The 19,959-nt window shown below is 33.5% G+C and overlaps 3 protein-coding genes across 8 annotated transcripts; 1 reads left to right on the top strand and 2 right to left on the bottom strand.

The window, feature by feature from the left end:
- Positions 1–1,542: 1,542 nt before the first annotated feature.
- LOC107609855 (fe(2+) transport protein 2) lies at positions 1,543–10,035 on the bottom strand. Its single transcript, XM_088501628.1, has 8 exons — positions 9,855–10,035; positions 9,625–9,713; positions 8,990–9,063; positions 8,848–8,898; positions 8,644–8,720; positions 4,359–4,939; positions 3,876–4,025; positions 1,543–2,138 (listed from the first exon to the last, which is right to left on the bottom strand). Exons 1-8 carry the CDS (start codon positions 9,898–9,900, stop codon positions 1,833–1,835), a joined length of 1,374 nt encoding a protein of 457 aa, XP_088357754.1. The 5' UTR covers positions 9,901–10,035; the 3' UTR covers positions 1,543–1,832.
- A 2,005-nt stretch (positions 10,036–12,040) lies between these two features.
- Positions 12,041–15,758, top strand: LOC107632509 (protein FAR1-RELATED SEQUENCE 5-like). Of its 5 annotated transcripts, XM_021122937.2 has the most exons (5): positions 12,041–12,093; positions 12,161–12,488; positions 12,958–13,087; positions 13,216–15,422; positions 15,514–15,758. In XM_021122937.2, exons 4-5 carry the CDS (start codon positions 13,338–13,340, stop codon positions 15,562–15,564), a joined length of 2,136 nt encoding a protein of 711 aa, XP_020978596.1. In that variant the 5' UTR covers positions 12,041–12,093; positions 12,161–12,488; positions 12,958–13,087; positions 13,216–13,337; the 3' UTR covers positions 15,565–15,758. The 5 variants fall into 5 exon arrangements, with proteins under 5 accessions (XP_020978596.1, XP_088357753.1, XP_016191669.1 ...); XM_088501627.1 differs by having other exon boundaries at positions 12,076–12,488; positions 12,878–13,087; XM_016336183.3 differs by having other exon boundaries at positions 12,076–12,488.
- A 1,554-nt stretch (positions 15,759–17,312) lies between these two features.
- On the bottom strand, positions 17,313–19,277 carry LOC107609874 (uncharacterized). Of its 2 annotated transcripts, XM_021122959.2 has the most exons (7): positions 19,167–19,277; positions 18,986–19,070; positions 18,696–18,869; positions 18,476–18,613; positions 18,181–18,305; positions 17,944–18,018; positions 17,313–17,843 (listed from the first exon to the last, which is right to left on the bottom strand). In XM_021122959.2, exons 2-7 carry the CDS (start codon positions 19,019–19,021, stop codon positions 17,819–17,821), a joined length of 573 nt encoding a protein of 190 aa, XP_020978618.2. In that variant the 5' UTR covers positions 19,022–19,070; positions 19,167–19,277; the 3' UTR covers positions 17,313–17,818. The 2 variants fall into 2 exon arrangements, with proteins under 2 accessions (XP_020978618.2, XP_088359474.1); XM_088503348.1 differs by lacking the exon at positions 19,167–19,277 and having other exon boundaries at positions 18,986–19,157.
- Between the last annotated feature and the right edge of the window lie 682 nt (positions 19,278–19,959).

Raw genomic sequence — 19,959 nt, forward strand, 5'->3', positions numbered from 1 at the left:
AAAGCGTAGTCTTTGGTACTTGAAAAGTGCATTCTATTCCCAAACACCAAAAGTGTAGCATTCTATTCCCAAACACCAAAAGTGTAGCGTTAGGTATAGAAAAGCATAGCCTTTGAGAATAGACAATGGTCGAATAGGCATCTCTCACTAAAACGTCTCCATACCTGACAAGCGTAACCTTTGTTTAAGGCATCGTTTTTTTTTTTTTTTTCACTTTTAGCTACAATTTCTAAGTGTACCTGAATAGGTATTTTTCTAGTAGAATTAAAATAGTGAGCAGTAAAATCTAAGAAAGAATTTTAAATGATTTCATATAAGGTTTCTATCAAATATAAAATTATATATTATATCAAGCTAACAACAGATCTTCATATTTAGGAAGTCTGTCTCACTAGCTTGCATTACATGACATAATATCTCATAAGAACAGAGATAATTAACTATAGTGCAAACAAAATATCAAGAATTTTAAGGATAGCCCTAGTAAGTAATCTGAATTCTCATTCAAAATTGGTGAGCAAGTATTACATACTCGCATCATAATTGTATGATAGTCATGGCAGTATACCTACATTCACTGAGGCAAATTCACAAACATGTTCTACTCATGGTTCACTATATCTCAGACAAATTATACCGAATTCAAAGACTAATCCTTTTTTTTCTCACTTGACCAAAATTAACCACATAAAATTGCATACTAAATTTTTCACTCCGTGTATTATATGCCAATTTCTCTTCAAATAAGATTCAATACTTTATTGAACAAAAATTATAATTTTACTCTTAGGAACAACATAACCATGTCCTCCATATACATAAATGAATAAATTAATAAAAAGGTTTCCCTAATGAGAAGCTGCCAAATTAGCTTAAGCACCAAGATATTACCTATCACTACTAGTTAATGCATGTCATACATAGAATCAAACATAGTATAGAGATTCAATTTTTCAAGTTTGACTACTAGACGAAAATAAACAACAATAAAATGAAATAACGAAAATAGTAAAAAATAAAAATATATACTTGTCAACTTCACCAGAGGACTGTTGTTGTTTATGTCGTAGAAGAAGTTACCAAAAGAGGCGATTGTGAGAAAAGAACAACATAATGACAAGCAACGGCGGATCTGGACATTGATGCGATTTGTGATAAATGAATAGAAGAGGTGGCAAGACCAGAGGAGGCAACAGTGAACTAGACGGCGATGTGATGAATGACAACAATGGCAAGCTTACTCTACCTCTGATCTCAAACACTACACTACAATGGTTCTAGAGTTTCAGATCTCACTTTTTCTTCAATTCTAAATTTGTTTGGACAAGTTTTTGTTTAAATTAAAATTTATTTGGATTTAATTATAATAATTTAGGGTATAAACATTTGTTTGGAAGATTGGACTTGAGACTTTTAAATTTTAAGTAATAATAATTAATGGAGTTTTATATTATGCCATAAATAAAAAATGTTGGAAAAATTTTAAAAAATTTCTAAAAAAAAAATTCTATAAATAAATAGAAATATTGTAGTGATGGCATGTGAAAAAAAAAGGTAAAAAACAATCCCATTTTAAAAATTCTACTTTTTTTTTTGGTCAGTAGATTGGACAACCCCCAATCCTAAGTACCCCAATAGATTGGACAACCCCCAACCTTAGGTACATAACACACCCACACACTCCTCACACATTTACCACCTTTTTCCTCAATTGTAATCTCTAAGATTTAAACCCTAGACCTTTGAGGTGGGAAAGGGGAGATATGACATGTGAGCTAAGGCTCATTGGCTAAAAATTCTACTTTATTCTTTCTTTCGTCATTTCTTTTTGTCTATGCCCATATTGCCATGACTGACATGCCTCCTGCTCCGAGCATAACGAAAACATAAGAACAAATTTGAAGTTTCACTCTACTTTGAAGCTTTGGGCCCATAAAATCAGTGGCCAATAATTCTACTAATGCCATGTAATTGAGAAGCCCTGCAGACACAGCATTCAAAACACCTTCCACTATGAGTGAGGCTGGACTTGTCTCAGTGTATACCTTTGACAAAGCTATCCCCAATGCAATTCCAAATGGAGTTGTCACGGAAAAGAAGAATATCATAATAGACTTTATCTTCATCCCATACTCTGCCTGTTACCAAAAAAGATAATGGAAAAGAATTAGATGGATATCTATTTATATATTAAATTATTCTTAGTTACATTTTTTTTCACGTAAAGCTGAATATCACTTGTGAGTAAATCATAATTTGATCTCAAATAATTTAATATTTGACAAAATAATCTTTAAAAGAAAGAAATAAAATTGAGCTTGGAAAAATTGTCTCAATTTGATAAACTACAGTATTTTTTTATAATGGGCAAACAATTTATACATTTGAATTTTTTTTGTTATAACATGTAGAAATTGTTACAAAAAAACTTACCTAACATTCAATATATAGAGTATTTTCTTAGTATTTATGTTTTTACCAAAATGATTTCAAAAAGAATTTACTTAAAATAAAATTATTAAATTTAAAACCTAGAAGATCTATTTTCTAAGCATACATTTCGACCTCTAGAGTTTTTTTTAGTATGCTTTTTTATTCTGAGTATATTTTGCAAATTAAGATTATTTTTGGAGAATCAAAATGTTATTTCATTCGTTTAAAAGTCATTTTGTTAAAAAATAAAAATTTTCAGAATCCAAAATGGTAGTTCACTCTTATCATAATTATTATCTCAATAAATGTTACACTTTTAGATATTTTTCCTTTATTATTCTTTATTCTTTGAATACCATAAAAACTGACAACAGTATAACCCGACTGTTAAATGACTAGGATTAAGTGCATGTTTAGGCGCCATTATTTTGTTAAAAAAAGATATTTTTTCAATAAAAAAAGATCTTTTTTTATTTTTTAACGTGTTTGGCAAATTTCTAGTAGTAAAAGTAAAAGCACTAGTAAAATCAAAAAAAGATCTTTTTTGAGAAGCTGTAATTTACATCTTTTTTTAAAAAATCTTTTTTCCTTAAAAAAAGATATTTTTCATGTAATAAATAAACAAAAAAGTACTTTTATATTGTTATACCCAAACATAATTGATTGATAAAAAGACCTTTTTACATGAGATATCCAAACATAAAATTACTTTTACTTCTCCATAAGATCTTTTAAAAAAAGATAACTCGAAAAAAGATCTTTTTTAAAAAGCTCACCCAAACAAGCCCTAAGCCATTCAAATATAAGCATCAATATATTTTACCACTTTTAACATATTAATTAAATCATTTTTAGTGTTTTATATTTACTTTTAGAGAACTGTAAAAAATAAAATATGTAACAATAAAAAAATTTTGTTTTCATTATTCTCAATTTTTCACTTTTAAAATTGTAAAACTAGAAAATACAATAAATGAAAATAGAGAGACAAAAAAAGATATCATTCTTACAAAATAAACAAACATTGGTGGCAATATTTAATATCTTTTTTTTTAATTATACATTTACACAAAGACATGATTGAACTAAGTTATTAAGAAAAGAAATATTGGTAAATATTAAAATTAATGGAATACGTGAAAAAATATTAATATAATTTTGTTAAATATGTTCAATTTTTTGTAACCTTAAAATTCTCTAATTATTTTCTTAGTTTATGTATAAATTTAAAAAATAGAAAATTATTTTAGAAAAAAAATGAGTTATTATTATTATTATTATTATTATTATTATTATTATTATTATTATTATTATTGTCGTCGTTAGGAGAATGACTAGGAACTAACTTTTCTAACTATTTCATTAGTTCATTATTAGTAGTAAGAAAATAATTTTTTTAACATAAGAAAATATAATATATATCGGTGATCAGCAAATTAAACCTGAAGTATGCAGCCTCCTAAACCCATTCCCTCAAAGAATTGATGGAAGCAAAGTGCTATAATGAGAGGCCTAATTGTGCATGGATTATCTGAAGCTCCCATCCCTAAACCAATCACCACTGAGTGCACCACAATCCCTAGCTCCAACACCTGCATACATTTTATATACACACAATTACATCTCACAATTCATACACCAAACAATAAATAATAAACATAACCCACAAGCTCGAAATTCACCACCAACAACAATAATAAAACGAAGATTAGTAGTGCTACATGCATATAACAAAAACATGATAATATAACAAAAAATATTACTTGTCACTTATAAACAAAATATGATGTTGTTTTATTATTGTTATCACGTTTATAATATTTTTGAAAATTTATTTATCATTCATATTTATCGGGGTTCTTTTTTTGTTAATGGTATAAGCTTTCTACTACTATTTTGGTAGTTTACCAACTAAGATAACTAACCTGAGCGATAACACGATAGCGTAGCAACTGTTCTGCACTGACAACTTTCATGTTTCCATTTCCGTGTTCAATCACATCACCGTGAGTGTGACTGTGACTAAGCAATTCCAATTCTTTATTCACTTTATTGCAGCAACCACCATCAACTTCAATGTTCTTCTCGGGAAGATCACTAGTAGTAGTAGAAGAAGCAGCAGGGATTCTCTTCTTAAAGAAACTGTTGGAGAAAGAGTCCACCATGAGGGTGAAAACAGCGGAAAACATAGCGATAAATGTAGTGAATGGGAACTTGTGCCACGGATTTTCCGGCAAGCAGTCCGACATGAGGTCATTGAATGAGTCCGGCAATACGTGCATGTAACCGGTGGCGAGGATGACACCGGAGGAAAATGACTTCACTAACGCAAAAAGGTCACGGTCTGGGTGAATCGCCGGCACAACGCGTGAGAGCATCGGCAGCGTTACGCCGATCATGCTCATCGCTAGAATTGCAAGTATTGCTATTATCTTATACTTGAGCGCCTCACTCCGGTTGTGACATGCTCCTTGGTGGTTCGAGGAGCATTTCTCCGCCGAGGCAACTGGGCAAGTTGTGATTGCAAGGAAGGAAATAATAATAATAATCTTGTAGAGGAGGTTTGAATTCATTGGTGTAGTAGCCATGATTGTAAGTGAGAGAATGAGGGTTAGAAATTATGAGTTGTTATGCCTGTTAATATAGTGCTTTGGTTTGGCGAAACTTTAGATTGACCAATTTGTGAATCTAGGTTTAAAAAATGGGAATTACTCTAATATAGTGTATCTGTTGTCGTCTGTTTGAGACTTTGAGGGGGTATTTTGACCAAATTTTTAGGAGTGAGGTTGATGAACTGCGGCGTGTGAATAATAATCCCGTTACTTTCTTCACCTTTTTTTGAAGGGAAAAAGCAGTTAGCTTCTTTAGAGCTTCAATCTTTTGTTCAACTAATTTTCTTCTCTACAATCGCGCAGAATTGATTTTGTTCATAAAACCACGTTTACAATAAGCAATAATTTCTAGCTTCTCCGTTGGACTAACGTGCTTTTAGCCACTACCTTTAACATTTATTTTTCTTTTACCAACTTTATCCTTTATACATGTTATTGCATTATTTATAAAATTCTTATTATTTCTCTCTATATGAATTCTTTTTTTATTATTTATTATTTATATTTTTTATTAATTTTTTTATTTGACATTATATATTTTTATAGTTATAATTTTTGTGTATTATATTTATTATTATCTTTTTATAATAGAATTTATTGATCCCATTAGGTAAAATAAATTAAACAAAAAAATTAACTATAAATAATAATAATAGTTAAAAATTATAACGTACTAAAAAAGAGTATTAAAAATATACTATATAAAAAACATAAGAAAAAAGTATAAAAAAGAAAATTAAACATGTATAAAAAAAATATTATAATTTAATGTCATGTCCTTTTAAGTAATTATCTATCTAAAAGTGATTTTAACTAATATTATCCAAATAATATTTATTTTATCAAAATTAATTTTAGTAAAGAATTTGCCAAACACAAATCATGTTGACACAAACTTACTTCTACCCAAAATCAATTCTATAAAATCATTTTTATTCAAACTCTAATTTGACAAACTACAATCCAAACACATACGGGGTAGTGACGTGGCAATCCACTTGAAACAATATTAGTAATAGAAAATGCTAGTTGTACAACAAAATTCAATCTTTGGTAAGCCTTTAATGTTATTTAATTATTTTTTAATTAAAATATATTCCCATTTTTTAAATACACATTAATAATTAAAATCAATTTAAATTTTAAAAACTAAAATTTCTCTAACTTCTTACTCACTTCAGAGTTAGTTATTGTTTCCTTCTTCTACGTTCCTATTATCACCAACAACAAGATACCCAAAACTAACATTACTCACTTCAGAGTCCGTTATTATTTCCTTCTTTTACGTTCCTATTATCACCAACAACCAGATACCCAAAACTAACATTCATCACGCCACCCTTAGCCAGTCCAGTTAGCCTAAAACTCGTAATCCACTTTTCGGAGCTCTTCTCCTCCTCAAGCTTCTCCGGCATAAAAGGAAGCAGCCTCGTGAGGTCGACGCGGTGAAAGTCTCTTCAAGTCCATTCAAAGACAAAGTTGCTCCATTTCTCCCAGTAAATATACTACTTTAAATTTATATTTTATTATTATTATTATTCTTTATCCCATTGTTTATGTGATTATCTATTTTATATTTTTCTTTAATTATTTTATCCGTATGTTAAGAAATATCATGATCAACATCTTTAATTATGTTTAAAAATAAACATAATAATCTATTTTATTTAATTGGAACTAGATTGATCTTATTTGATTTTAATAATAGACTTGGTATAAATAAAATAATTCATACTTAATTAGTTTGATTAAAAATGCACAAAAAATTAAAAGTTTAAGTAAGAAGATGTAGATTGTATGTTCATAAAAATTTGTTTTTTTTTTCAAATGAAAACACATCTAAACGTACGATGTTATATATAAATTATTTTTGAAACACATCCAAAATCATAAATTCTAACATTTAAATATAAACGCTAAAAATACAATTAATCTTTTGATATTTGATTTGATAAAATGCATCTAATATTTATTATTTTATTATTAGTTGAATTTTTTCTACTTATTTGAACATTAACGTTTTAAAAATTATTAAAATCAATAATTAAGTCAAATTTTTAGATGTTATGAATAAAAATATATCTAACATGTATTATCGTAGTATTAGTTGAAATTTTTATTATTTATTTGAGCATTAGTATTTATTCATTTTAATTTTTTAATATATTTATAATTAAATATATTAAATTTGAAACAGAAATTTAAGATTTAAATTTTAAATGTCAGTTTTATTTAGTTTGTATTTTAAATGTGTATTTAATTTTAAAAAGACATTAAATCTATTCATAATTTTTAGATGTGTTTGTTTTATTTTTTTTATAAATTATTGTAATAAAAGACTGAATATTGTACCATTTTTAAATGATACCTAGTTGAATTAAATTAATATCTCTTGTACGGAGAATTGGATTGTGAAATATAAGGTAGTGTTGGTGGGTATGTGTATGTGCTCTTTTTTTTTTTTTTGGCTATCTTGATTTATTTTTAATAGTTTTTAAGGAAAGTAGAATAGGGTGTGCAAAATATCAAAGGTATATACAAAAACTGATTGCGACGTGATGATAATAATAATTTTTAGGTAAATTATAAAAAATGTATTCAGAATAATTTTGTTTTTGATAAAAATGTATTCGAATTTTATTATCTACAAAAATATTTTTAAATTCTAAAATATATATTTAAAAGTTAATTAAAATATCTATTTTGAATTGTTATTGTCTCGTCACAAAATTATAATAGAAACAAAAATTAATAATTTAAAAAAATAAAAAAGACATAATACCTCTTTATAGTTAAGTTTAAAAAAAAAGTAAAATATATTCTAATTATTTTAAAAGGATAGAAATATTTTTTTAGGATTAGAGTGGTTTGATTTTTAAAAAATAAAAAATTCATATTTAAATTTGAAAAAGATAAAATTATCCCTTGAAGATTTAGTTTAAAATTTTAAAATATCCATTTAAAATTTATTACTAAAATCATTTACTGTTTGAGTACATTAAATTAAATTCTTAATTTATTTATAATTATAATGTTATTTGTATAAGGGTGACATAGTCTCGTGTTAATGTGAAATTACTAATTACTCTATAGTACTTACCATAGATATGAGAACCATATCATACAATAGGATATGCCGGTTGTCGCGTATATCCAATCTAAGAAATTTTCAATTTCCAGATTTCTTTCTCAATTCCGCCGTATTTTGTCCTCTTTCATAGTCTCTCGGCTCTCACCCTCAACACTCATCCCAGAAAACTCTTATTAGCTTACAAATAGAGAGTTTCTAAGGTGGAAAATGTTTATTCAGGAGCTCTAAGTTCTATAGTATATTTTTATTAAAAATGCTGGTTGTCTAAAGTCTTTTAATAATTAAATTTAATCAAGTTGTTTAAAAATAAAAATTCGTGTTACTTTCTCTTTTTCTTAACGATCGCCCATTTCTTCTTCTTCTTCTTGATGTTATTGTTAATGTTGTCCTTAAGAAAAGGATTAAGTGATAACATAAGATCAGCATATAGTATATGAAACTCAGCAATTTGAATAATCATCTTCGTTAACACAGGAACACAATGGAAAATGAAGGTGAAATACTTACCGAATGTTCCCAAGTAAAGATCTTTGTTTCCGGCAACTCGACCAATTCTTGCTTGCCACCTCCCTTGTTGGTGATGCCTGCAGGATTAATCGGAAACAAGCATAAGATATAAGACCAAAGTACACGAGAAAAGATGAGTACATGTATTATTCTCTACAATGATATCGAATGAAAGATGATGTTGAGTCATTTGAAATTCCATACCTTGTCACACCTCTGTATATGGAAGCTCCCCTGGAAAAGCCACTACTTTTCCTGCAAAAAAGATAGTCACGTATTTCAGTACCCACATATAAGTATAGTTATAATATAGTGTTTCAAATTTAACAGGCCAATGCAGAAAAACCTTCTCAGTGATGCAATGAATTCTTGCTTTGTTACGTGTTTCATCTCCTCCAGTCCCTTTGGGTAATTGGAAACCTATGGAATAAGAGGTAGAAATAATTAATAAGCAAATGTTGCAACTTGCCAGTTCAAGTTACCAAGTAAACCCCGAATTATTATTTATTGAAGATATATTATTTGCACTCATGCATAGAACTGACGTACATAAAATAGTTGCATAAAATATTTCTATATATTTTTGTATATATAATTAGTCCCTTGGCCAAGCCGCCTCTTCTTTCTTTTTATTTTAATTACTTTTGTTGTTTTACATTCACAAATTGACCAGAAAATCCTAAATGCACTTTTCATGGCACCTTAGCCTACCAATGCAAGTAAAGCATATTCCTTTGACAACAGCCAATTACCTAGATCCACTTTAGCAAAAAGATTGAGCATGCGATGCATATGTATATGCTCATACGTACTCAGATAAATGAATATGAATTAAACATTATAAATTTAATAGAATAGCTAAATCTTTAGTCCCATCTCAACAAGCAAGGTTCCTTTCAGCTATAAACGTAGGATCATTTCATGCACACAAAGCAACTAAGAAAGGATGAAAAGCATAATACACACGGAAGTGACCCTTACCGGGAAGTTGGCGGTAGCAGTGGGACCCCAATACTTTAAAGCTGCCAAATCATAAGCTCTCGCAGCCTTTTCTTCTTTGTCATATTCACCTGATGATAACCATGACAATAATTTATTAATAAGTTTCAGAAAAAGACTACCATATCTTAAAACAATGTATATAGTATATAACTGTGCAAAAGCTTAATATAAGTTGAACGAGTAGAATTTTGAGAGGAAGCTTTTCATACCCAAATACTGTAGTGGCAGCCAAAGATGCACCAAGTCACGTTTCATATGCAAGGAAATAAGCCAAGAATATCAAAATATTAGATTATGTCATAGTCAAAATTATCTGCAAAAATCTCGAGTTCAAACGCTTGAAACGCTTTCTTGGCTTAATAAATTTTCTATTTTTATAACACAAAAATACTTTGTATACACAAGTGAAACTCAACTATTCTAAATGTTCCACTAATTAATATTAATGGTTTATCACAAAAATGATAAGAGCAAAAGCAACAACCTTGGTTAACAACACATCTGGATTTGCATATGGAGATGGATAAGAAACTCCACATAGGAGTAAAAGAAGTCTAGAGGGCACAAGAGAAAACGGAGTCCAAGATCTTCAAGGCCTCCTGACTGTTCATATATATCAAGGTCACAACACCATAAAAGGGGAGCAAATAGATGCCTCAATCCCTCTATGCACTGCAACATGACATCTCTCCAAGTTGTAAATCAAAATACTCCATAACTGTTCCAAAAAGAAATCAATTAGATATTTAATTTAGTTCTTTCCTAATGAAATCATTGGTGGGTGTAGGACCAGCTAACCTTTTAACCATTTCCAACTTCAGCTAATCAATCCAAACGCCAAGATATCTTAATTTGGAGGAACCACTGGGAACAATATATTCCAATTTCAGAATTACAAGAAAAAAAACCTATAGAGAAAATAATTAAAGACAAAACACCCAAAAAAAAAGATCTGTGCTCTAACTTGGATTAAAACATAATTTCAAATTGTAGTTACATCACTCTCAAGGATTGAAAATTACGTATTACTTTCTTCCAACCACATGCAATCAATCACATTTTGCACTGCAAGGGGAGTTTTCTCAAATCCACACTTGTACATACATACATACATACATATTAAAGTCAGGAATTACAGCACAAAACAGATGAAAACTTAAGTTTAGCACTAATACTATAGTGAAGAGAAAAGAAAGAAGACCAGCAACATGTGTAGAATAATAAATAACTTTCAAACCCTACAATAGAACTCATGCATGCAACTAAATAAAGCTTTAGGTTAGATTGTCAGATACCAAAAGCCTGCAAAAATTAAGCTAGTTTTCAATAGAAAATCCAAAACTAAAGTAGAACCATTCATCTTCTAAACCTGCACCAGCCTCAAACTCCTTAAAACCTTCCAAACGTTTGTAGAAGGCCCCTAGATTCCACTTAGTGAATCCTAATTGCAATCAAAACTCATAACTAACACTTACTACAACAAACAGAGAACCTGAAACTTGAGGCCTGAAAGAAACTTAATCCTTGGACTAAAGTAGCTCAACCAATAAATTAAGTACTATTAATATCTAACACAAATTCACAAAGCCACAAACCAAAAAAGCACTCTCATCCAGCCAAGCGCCACTGATCTATGAAATTGACTTTTCCAATGAGTTACTATGTGATTCGGATACATCTACTGTTACGGTGCAGTGAAGATAAGAACGAAACACTAAACCAAATAAAACCCAAAAACTGGAAACTCTGAACAATTAAATCAAACCATCAATACCAATCAACAAAAATTAAACAAAATCAAAACCCTAATCATGAAAGCTTAAAATATGAAAAAATTAACCTGCTGATAGTTGATGTAGAAAAACTAGCAGAACAGAACAGGCAAAGCACTAGCAGTTCACCACCACCTAGCAGCAGCTGAGCACTACCACAGCTGCACCAGAACAGAACCAAATATCAGAATAGAACAAAAAACAGTTTAGAAAAATCAGAAAAAATGAAGAACCAAGAAAATCAAATTTTACAAATAATCAGATCAAGAAAAAATTTGATCAAATAATTTACCACAGCGCTGCGAACGCTGAACGTGGCTGACAGTTGGCGCTGACGGGTGGCAAGGAGGAGGGTTGAGAGAGGGAAACGGAGGTGCGACGAGTGAGGGAGAGGGAGACGGCGGCGCGACGACTTCAGAGAGGGAGACGGCAACCCGACGGGTGTTGAACCATGGAGGGACACGGAAGTAGTGCCGACGCAGGGAGCACCGATTTAGGTGCAACTTTGTCCTTGCTGTTAGTGTTTTGTTCTGATTTTGATTAGGTGTAACTTTATTCTTTTTTTTTTTTAATAAGAAAATGAGTAATTATATATATATATATATATAGGAAAATTATCAGGTATGCCATTGTCCTTTTTGGAATAGCGATGTTCCTAGCGCAGTATCGCTAACGGGTAAGAGTGTTTTTTTTGTCGTTATGTAAACACTGAAATTACAATAACATCCTCGTTTTTTATTTAGGAAATTACGTGCAGGGTCAGCTGAATTCGAATGAGAAAAGAGCAATAGCCAAGTTAGTAACAGACTCAGCTGGATTAGGATGAGGAGAGAGTAATAACCAAGTTGGTGTTGGGATCGAATGCGCTAATTCGCAAAATTGGGGCTTCCGGTGGTGTCAGAAATGGAAGACGGTGAAGGGTTAAGGGTCGGTAGCAATGCCAACGGAGGGTGTGACGAGCAGCGTTAGGGGATGTTGGATACGGTGGACCATCAATTTAAGAAGGAAATTTCACTTGGATGCAGCGAGACCAAAGTGGGCAAAGTTAGACGGAGAAATACTACAAGTAAGGTTAGTAATAAAGATACATTAGATGTAGATGATATTTATGATGAAGTATATACATGTTTAATAGTTTGCTTGCAATTGAGAATGGTGTATTGTGAGGCATTGATGGTGGTTTATTGAGTATTGGATTGTAGGGGAGGTGGGTAATGCTGCTAATGCATTCAAAAGTATGAATGAGCGAACTGCAGTAATGTTGGGAGTGTACTCACAACATGGTCATTAAGAATTGAAATTTGGGAAGGGTTTGAGTATGAGATTATAAGTGAGACAGCAATATGGTTATTTGTTGCATGTTAAGAGTATGTTGAGTTAATGTGAACGAACGTGAAATTAAAATTACTGGTTTAATGATAGTGTTTGAGGTGTATGGTTGTGAATTGTTCTTATTTCAGTCATGTTGAAATTGGAATTGATGAGATATCTCTGAAAACAATAATTTCAAGACCTGCTTGGTTTGACCCATTGAGATTAGGTGGTGTGCAGGGCAGACAAAGTGATTCGCAATGAAAGAGGTTCTTAGGTCCTGTATGGAAGGCGCATTTGCGGATGAGGCGGTATTGGATGGAGTGAGTGAAAGGGTGGGGGACGCTGCCTTTGAAGAGGTATGTGGTAGCGAGTTTTGGTTAAAAGATGTACTTTACAATGCTGCAACCCAATGTGAATATGCAAATAGCTTCATTCATTAAGTTTGGCAATGTGGACTCAATACATGAATTAATTGTGTTTTCAGGAAATAGTACAAGACATGGGAATGGAAGATGAAGAGGTTGAGGTAGGTGGAGGACAGCAAAGTGTTGAGAATGGAATGAACGCGGCTGAAGTTGTGACAGTAACGGCTGATATTTTTTGCAAATGGAGTTCAACAATCCTAAGGAAGCTGCTCGTATATATGAAGAGTACAGCCGGGTGAAGGGTTTTGCTGTTCGACAAGGTAAGAAGATAAAAAACAAGAGAGGAGAATTTGTGTGGATTACGTATTTGTGCAATAGAGAAGGTTTTCGGAACAAGAAATGGTTAGAAAAGCAGGATCGCAAAAGAGAGCACAAGGTTGTCACCCGTTGTGGGTGTCCTGCCAAGATGCGGATAAAGCCAAGAATTGGCACGGGAAAGTGGTTTGTGGCACGTTTTGTGAATGACCATAACCATGATCTCTTGCCTCAAAAGTTTGTGGAGTACTTGCCTGCGCATAGGAGGATTTCGGATGTTGACATAGCGCACATGGATAGCCTGCGGCAAGTGGGAATTTCAATCCCGAAAATATACGAGTCAATAGCAGCACAAGCTGGGGGTTTCAACCGTTTATCATTCACCAAGCGAGACATGTACAACGAGGTTAGGCGACAACGGTCCTTGCAGAATGGTGATGTCAATGCAGCACTAAGGTTCTTGGAGGTGGCTTCTAGGAGAGATGAGAAGATGTATTGGAGGTACGAGGTAGGGGTTGGTCAACACATGTGTGACTTATTCTGGAGTGACGGTCGTAGTCAGGAGGATTTCAAATTATTCGGTGATGTTCTTGCCTTTGATGCTACCTACGGACGAAACAAATACAATCTTCCAGTCGTTGTTTTCTCTGGGGTTAACAATCACAACCAGACATGTGTTTTTGCAACCGCAATGGTATCAAGTGAAACACAATCTTCGTATGTATGGGTTCTAAGAAAATTTCTTGAATGTATGGATGGCAGAGCTCCGAAGGCCATAATAACTGACGGGGATAGATCAATGCGACTAGCTATCCATGAGGTCTTTCCCGATGCTCATCATAGGCTTTGCGCATGGCACCTATTGAAAAATGCTATTTCCAATGTATGTATGCCGAGGTTCACATCCTTGTTTAGGCACTGCATGCTAGCAGACATAGAGGTGGAGGAGTTTGAGTTGCAGTGGGAAGCGATGGTGAGTGAGTGTGGCGTGAAGGATCATAAGTGGGTGAAGGATTTATACTCGAAGAAATTGTTGTGGGCCACAGCTTACATACGTGGAAGGTTCTTTGCTGGCATTAGGATGACTTCCCGATGCGAATCATTGCATGCGAAGCTTGGGCGGTTTGTGGAGAGCAGGTACGGGATTCTTGAATTCATAACAAATTTCCAGCAGTGTGTGGAATTCCTCAGAGACAACGAAGATGAGCTAGAGTTTCGATCATCATATGGGACCCCTGTAATCCAAACAGAGTTTCCCGAGCTGGAAAAATCAGGTGCAATGAATTTCACACGTGAGATTTTTGCAAGATACCGGGAGTCGTTGAAGAGGTGTGTGCGTGTTACAGTGTTAGGGTGCATAGAATCGGAAGGCACATGTACATACGTGACTCAGAAATATAGGAGGCCAGAGAAGAGGTGGAGCGTGACTCACCATGGAATGTCCGACACTTTTGTATGCACTTGCTTAAGGATGGAATCTTTCAGACTTCCTTGCGTCCACATACTTGCAGTGCTTGTCCGATTAGACATTGGGTCCCTCCCGAAGAGCCTGGTGCTGCAACGATGGTCGAAGGCAGCCAAGGTTGAAATGTCTGGGGTTAATCAAGTCGACAACACGGAGGCGTTTTATCGTAGCCGTGTTGGTGCGTTCTTGCAACATTGCAAAAGGTTCGCTCGGGTTGCTTGTCAGAGTGAAGAGAACTTCAAGGTGTACACAGAGAAAGTGGTAAAGGACACACTGAGGCTAGAAATGATAAATGGGGACGCTGGTGCTGGTGCAGGGAGTCCTCATGCGGCGCAGGGGGTTAGAGACCCAATTGGCGTTCGCACAAAGGGGACCGGGCGTGCTAATGAGCTGGTTGGTTCAAGGGCTGTCAAGCGGAGGAAGTGCAGCACATGCGGTTGCCTAGGTCATAGACGTACTCGATGTCCCAACGGGCCACGAGTAACAACTTCATATACAGAGCAGAACACCATGCCAAGTCAGCGTATGCCTAATAGAGACCTAACGGTGATGATGGCATAAGCATAAAATTCTTTAAGCATGTCAGTTCGTTTAGAGGGGACGGTCGATGTTAAGCCATGATTTTAATCTGTTGCAGGTGTCATATGCTGGCAATGAAAGCAACACTTGTCGAAGGAGGGTAGGCTAAATTTGGACACAAAAGAAGGATTTATGGTAAAGAAGAGATGGTGTGAAGGAATTGGGAGGTGTGTGTTGGCAACAGGTAAAGAAGTTTCCAAACTGAATTGAATATGTTAAATGTTTCTAAAGAGATGATACCCGCAGTGGCAATTAATTTTATGTGAAGACTTTTCTTGTTAATCTAAATGAGGTTATTAAAAACGATATGAGGTGACCATGGTAATTACCATCACCTTTACCCATAGAACAGGGTGTTTCATTTGCAAGTATGTTTAACAAGATTATACCAAATCAACTTGTGTTATGTAACAATAAACAGTTTTGATTATGAAAGCAATCCACCTGGATCTGAGAGCAACCCCCAAGGGTGATTTTAGAGTCAAGTCATCGCATGAGTACAGCAAGCACATGAGAGTACCCATTAATAAATCTCAGAAAGATTTCTCCATGAGAGTACGCATTAGAATAATTGGGTCACTGTATTTCTCAATTACTATAACCTGAAATTTACCTTATCCAAATGTATCTTAATTGACACTTAGCAGGAGTATATACAAGATACCCCATGCAGCTTAGGTTGAGTTACGCAACTGGTGCAAACAATTAATAAGCATCAGTTTTAAAATCTTCTTTATAAAAAGTGTATAAAATTTACACTTCAAAATTTTGAGGCTGAATTTTAGAATTTTAATTCTCAATTTTGAATCTTAAATTAAAAATTTAAAATTGAAAATTTTCATTCCACTTTCGCCACTTTGGATGACTAACAAAATTCAATTTAAAAATAATTTTTAGAAACCACTTTTGATGTTTTATAAACGAAAACAAATAGGTTTTTTATATACCTACATCTTTATCATTTTAACGCGTTCAAATATGTAATTCATGATTTGAATCTACTAATAATAAAAAGTAAGAAATACTAAGATTTAAAGGCTTTTTAATGGAATAAGATATTAGCATAATATTTTTTGTTTTTTATGTTTAATTTTAAATTTTAAATTTGAGATTTTTGGTGTGTTTAAAAAATATTTTGCGTAAGTTGTTAGGGTTTTACGACAATAATAAAATTCGAGAAGCAGTCTATGGGAATGAGAGAATGATGAAGTAACTATTTGGTGTGTAGCTAGGAAATGAGAAAACTTTTAGTAATTAATAGTTACGTTAAAGTTTGTTACCAACATGTCTATCTCCGACAAAGGAACGTGGTTTAACTAAGACTTAATTAAATAATTGTATCAGATTTAAAAGGACGATAGAAGACTTAATGTTCATACATTACTACCATTTCTCTTTTCATTATACAAATCTGTGTTGCGTTGTTTTTTTTCATTGCCCATCCAAGTACCTGAACCTTTGCTTTTAACTCAACTCTCATTCTCCTAAAACTCCTTTATGTTGGATATCACTTGTTCAATTATCTACATTAATCATCTTTCCGACCATTCTAATTAGAATTGGAATAAATGAATATTGTTTGAATGTAAAATAAGTTAGACATGTACGTTAACCGCCTCATTCCGTATTCGATAAATGCGGCAACGCACAAATATAATCGGCAGGATAGTTGGGAGATTCAATTCTCCTCCGTAGCTCAAGTCGAGTGACAGAATTACACCTAAAACCAATAAGCAAGAAATTAATTTATGAGGTCACGAGGTGATTTTGAGAGGATGATATCTCCAACTCAGTTGAAAATCTTCATATTGTTTAGTAACTATTTAAGTTGCCTATGCAAATAAGAAAATAAGATACGACGCAACATTTCATTACTTATTCACATAATTAGACCGTTCACAGGGATTCAGGGTCACACAACTAAAAAAAGGCCAATCACCCTAGATGAGACTGGACTTGTTTTAGTTGCTACTCGAGTAGCTGATCCCCTAGATTCAACTTAACAAAGTTTATAAGTCAGACAGTTGATGTCCAGTACACTATTGACATAAACACAGGATATAGGTTCTAGCATGTCCTAAACCTTGCCCAAAACACATAATAAGGTGGTGCAAAAGGGCCTTGAATGCACAGCCAAAAGGAGCAACAACTTAGTGTCATCATCTTCTGCTCAAACGACCTAAATAGACTTACTGCCATAAATACTTAACAGGACTTCTTCCGAGAAAAGCATAACTGACAACAAACAGATATCTGGTCTGATTAGTTGAAGGAAATGACGTCCAACCAATTGATTTGCGAGCGCACATCTATAGATCCTCCTTCCTCGTTCCCAACGGACTGAATTATCTTGATTGCTGCCTTCATCCTAACAGTATCGGCATCAACCTGCATGGAGTCCAAACATAAACCTTGTTACGTTCCTAACAACAATAACTCCTTTCTGGTACAACAGAAGGCAACAATCTGCAAAGTATGACCATCATACCAAAGGATTGAATATCCTCGGACTGAATCCGCCTTCGTGCAGGAGCCAATAAAGACACCAAACTGCAATGTCCACCTTGCAACCAGAATACCAACCGGAGACAACTGAATAATTCATTGGCAACAACTCGGGTATACATAAAATTTAGCCAGAAAACACACATGTGGAAGCAAAGTGTAGGCATCCAACATCAGTAATGTCTGGGTGAGTTGGTGTTTAATTGGATAAGTTACATACCTGTCAACATCGGTCGGAAGACCTGCTGGGTAGTGGAAGTTGCCCCAATTTGCAGGATTTGGGTTCCCATGCCTAAAGTTGACCAGGTTCCGATTCAACATGAACAACTTCCCCAACATGCGACACTGCATTCACGATTTTTTTTAAATTGGGTCATCAAGCATGTTGTCCATGTCAATGTTTGCACCGTTCAACAAGAACGCAAATAAATGTGAATCACAATAGATTAAAATCAGATCCAACCTGCGTGTATATATATATATATATCATAGTTTACGGTTACAACTATACTCACAATGCGAGTCATGTTGGCCTCTCTTCTAATAATGCTGTCGGGGGTTTTGTTGACGTCAAATGCATACACCCTTGATTCCTTAACATCAAGCATTATCAGGTACCACACATCTGCTGGCTCCCAGATGGGCACAAAAACCTACAATGCAGACAACATTAGGAGTCTACAGATCTCAACACTAGACCTCAGTGCTTAATTATTACAAAGACACATAACTCACATAGTGGAGATTATTTGTTTCTGGCATCCAAGGCAGTGTATACGCAGCCTGTAGCCGATCCATAGTAGCACCGCTGAGGACCTCGTCTGCTAAGTTAGACGGAAAGTACCATATATGGGGTGCCATCAGCTTTGAAGCAACCATGGACCCAATCATTGAGGCAGTGTTGATAAGCTGAATGTGGAAACATGTAATTGATTAGCCGTGCATAATTTCTACTATATGAAAATTTTTGTAACCTGTTAACCTATCGGAGTCACAAGACAAAGTCAAATCAAGGATTCACTTACATTAGTGTGAGGTGTCCATGGAGGCACCAACGACATGAAAACACCCCGGGGAATGCTGAACCCTCCATACCGGAACAGAACCTCCCTGTAAATCATGCAACACAGCGTTAGTGACATTTCGTTCATAGAAATGCAATTCGTGATATTGAAATCAAACTACGGCGACAAATTGCATCCCCACTTATTTAGGGTTCGCCTTCGCCCACATAGGCACCGTAAATGATGGGTGATAACTGGACATGAATATTGAATCCCTGGCCTGATGTTCACGTTGAAGGAGTTGAAGCTTCTGATGTTGTAACGTGTTGGACCTTTTTGGGTGATAATCTTATTTTTATAACATTTAAGATTTAACTGACTTTGGGCCCACACAAACTTGGCTTTGACTTGCATTTTGGCATTTCTGGGCCTTGTATCATTATTGTTTGGACAGCAAACAAATGTCTATTCGTTCAACATGTGTGTTATTTTGGGTCCTATTTGGTGTGCTTTTCCTAATCAACACTTGAATGGGCATGTGCATAAACTAATATGTATGTGGAAAAAAAATAAGATGAACTTTTTTTAACTACCGTGACCGAAGAATCATAAGTTATTCTAACCATTGACACAAACGTGGTATATACAGCTTTCATGGTGTAGCAGCGAACAATTTATATTAAAAGGTTTGATTATTAGGGATTATAATATCTTAAGTTTAAAGGTTGTTAACTTGAGGATGAAAGATTTAACATTTAAAGGTATACATATGATTTACTAACGTTTTCATATCTAAATTATATAATTTTCTTAGTATTAGAGTTAATGTACAATTTTTTATTGTTCTCGTGGATAAAAACCTTTTCTTTTATTTTTGATTGTTCTCATAGCACCATCAAAATATATGCAACATATTCTAATTAAAGATATAAACAAGTCGTTGTGTGGTTAGCGTTTGCAGTAGTTAGATTAATTATACAAATTTTAAGAATTGT

Source organism: Arachis ipaensis, chromosome B1 (genome assembly GCF_059453495.1).
Source record: "Arachis ipaensis isolate K30076 ecotype BB chromosome B1, ASM5945349v1, whole genome shotgun sequence".
Classification (NCBI taxonomy): Eukaryota; Viridiplantae; Streptophyta; class Magnoliopsida; order Fabales; family Fabaceae; genus Arachis; species Arachis ipaensis.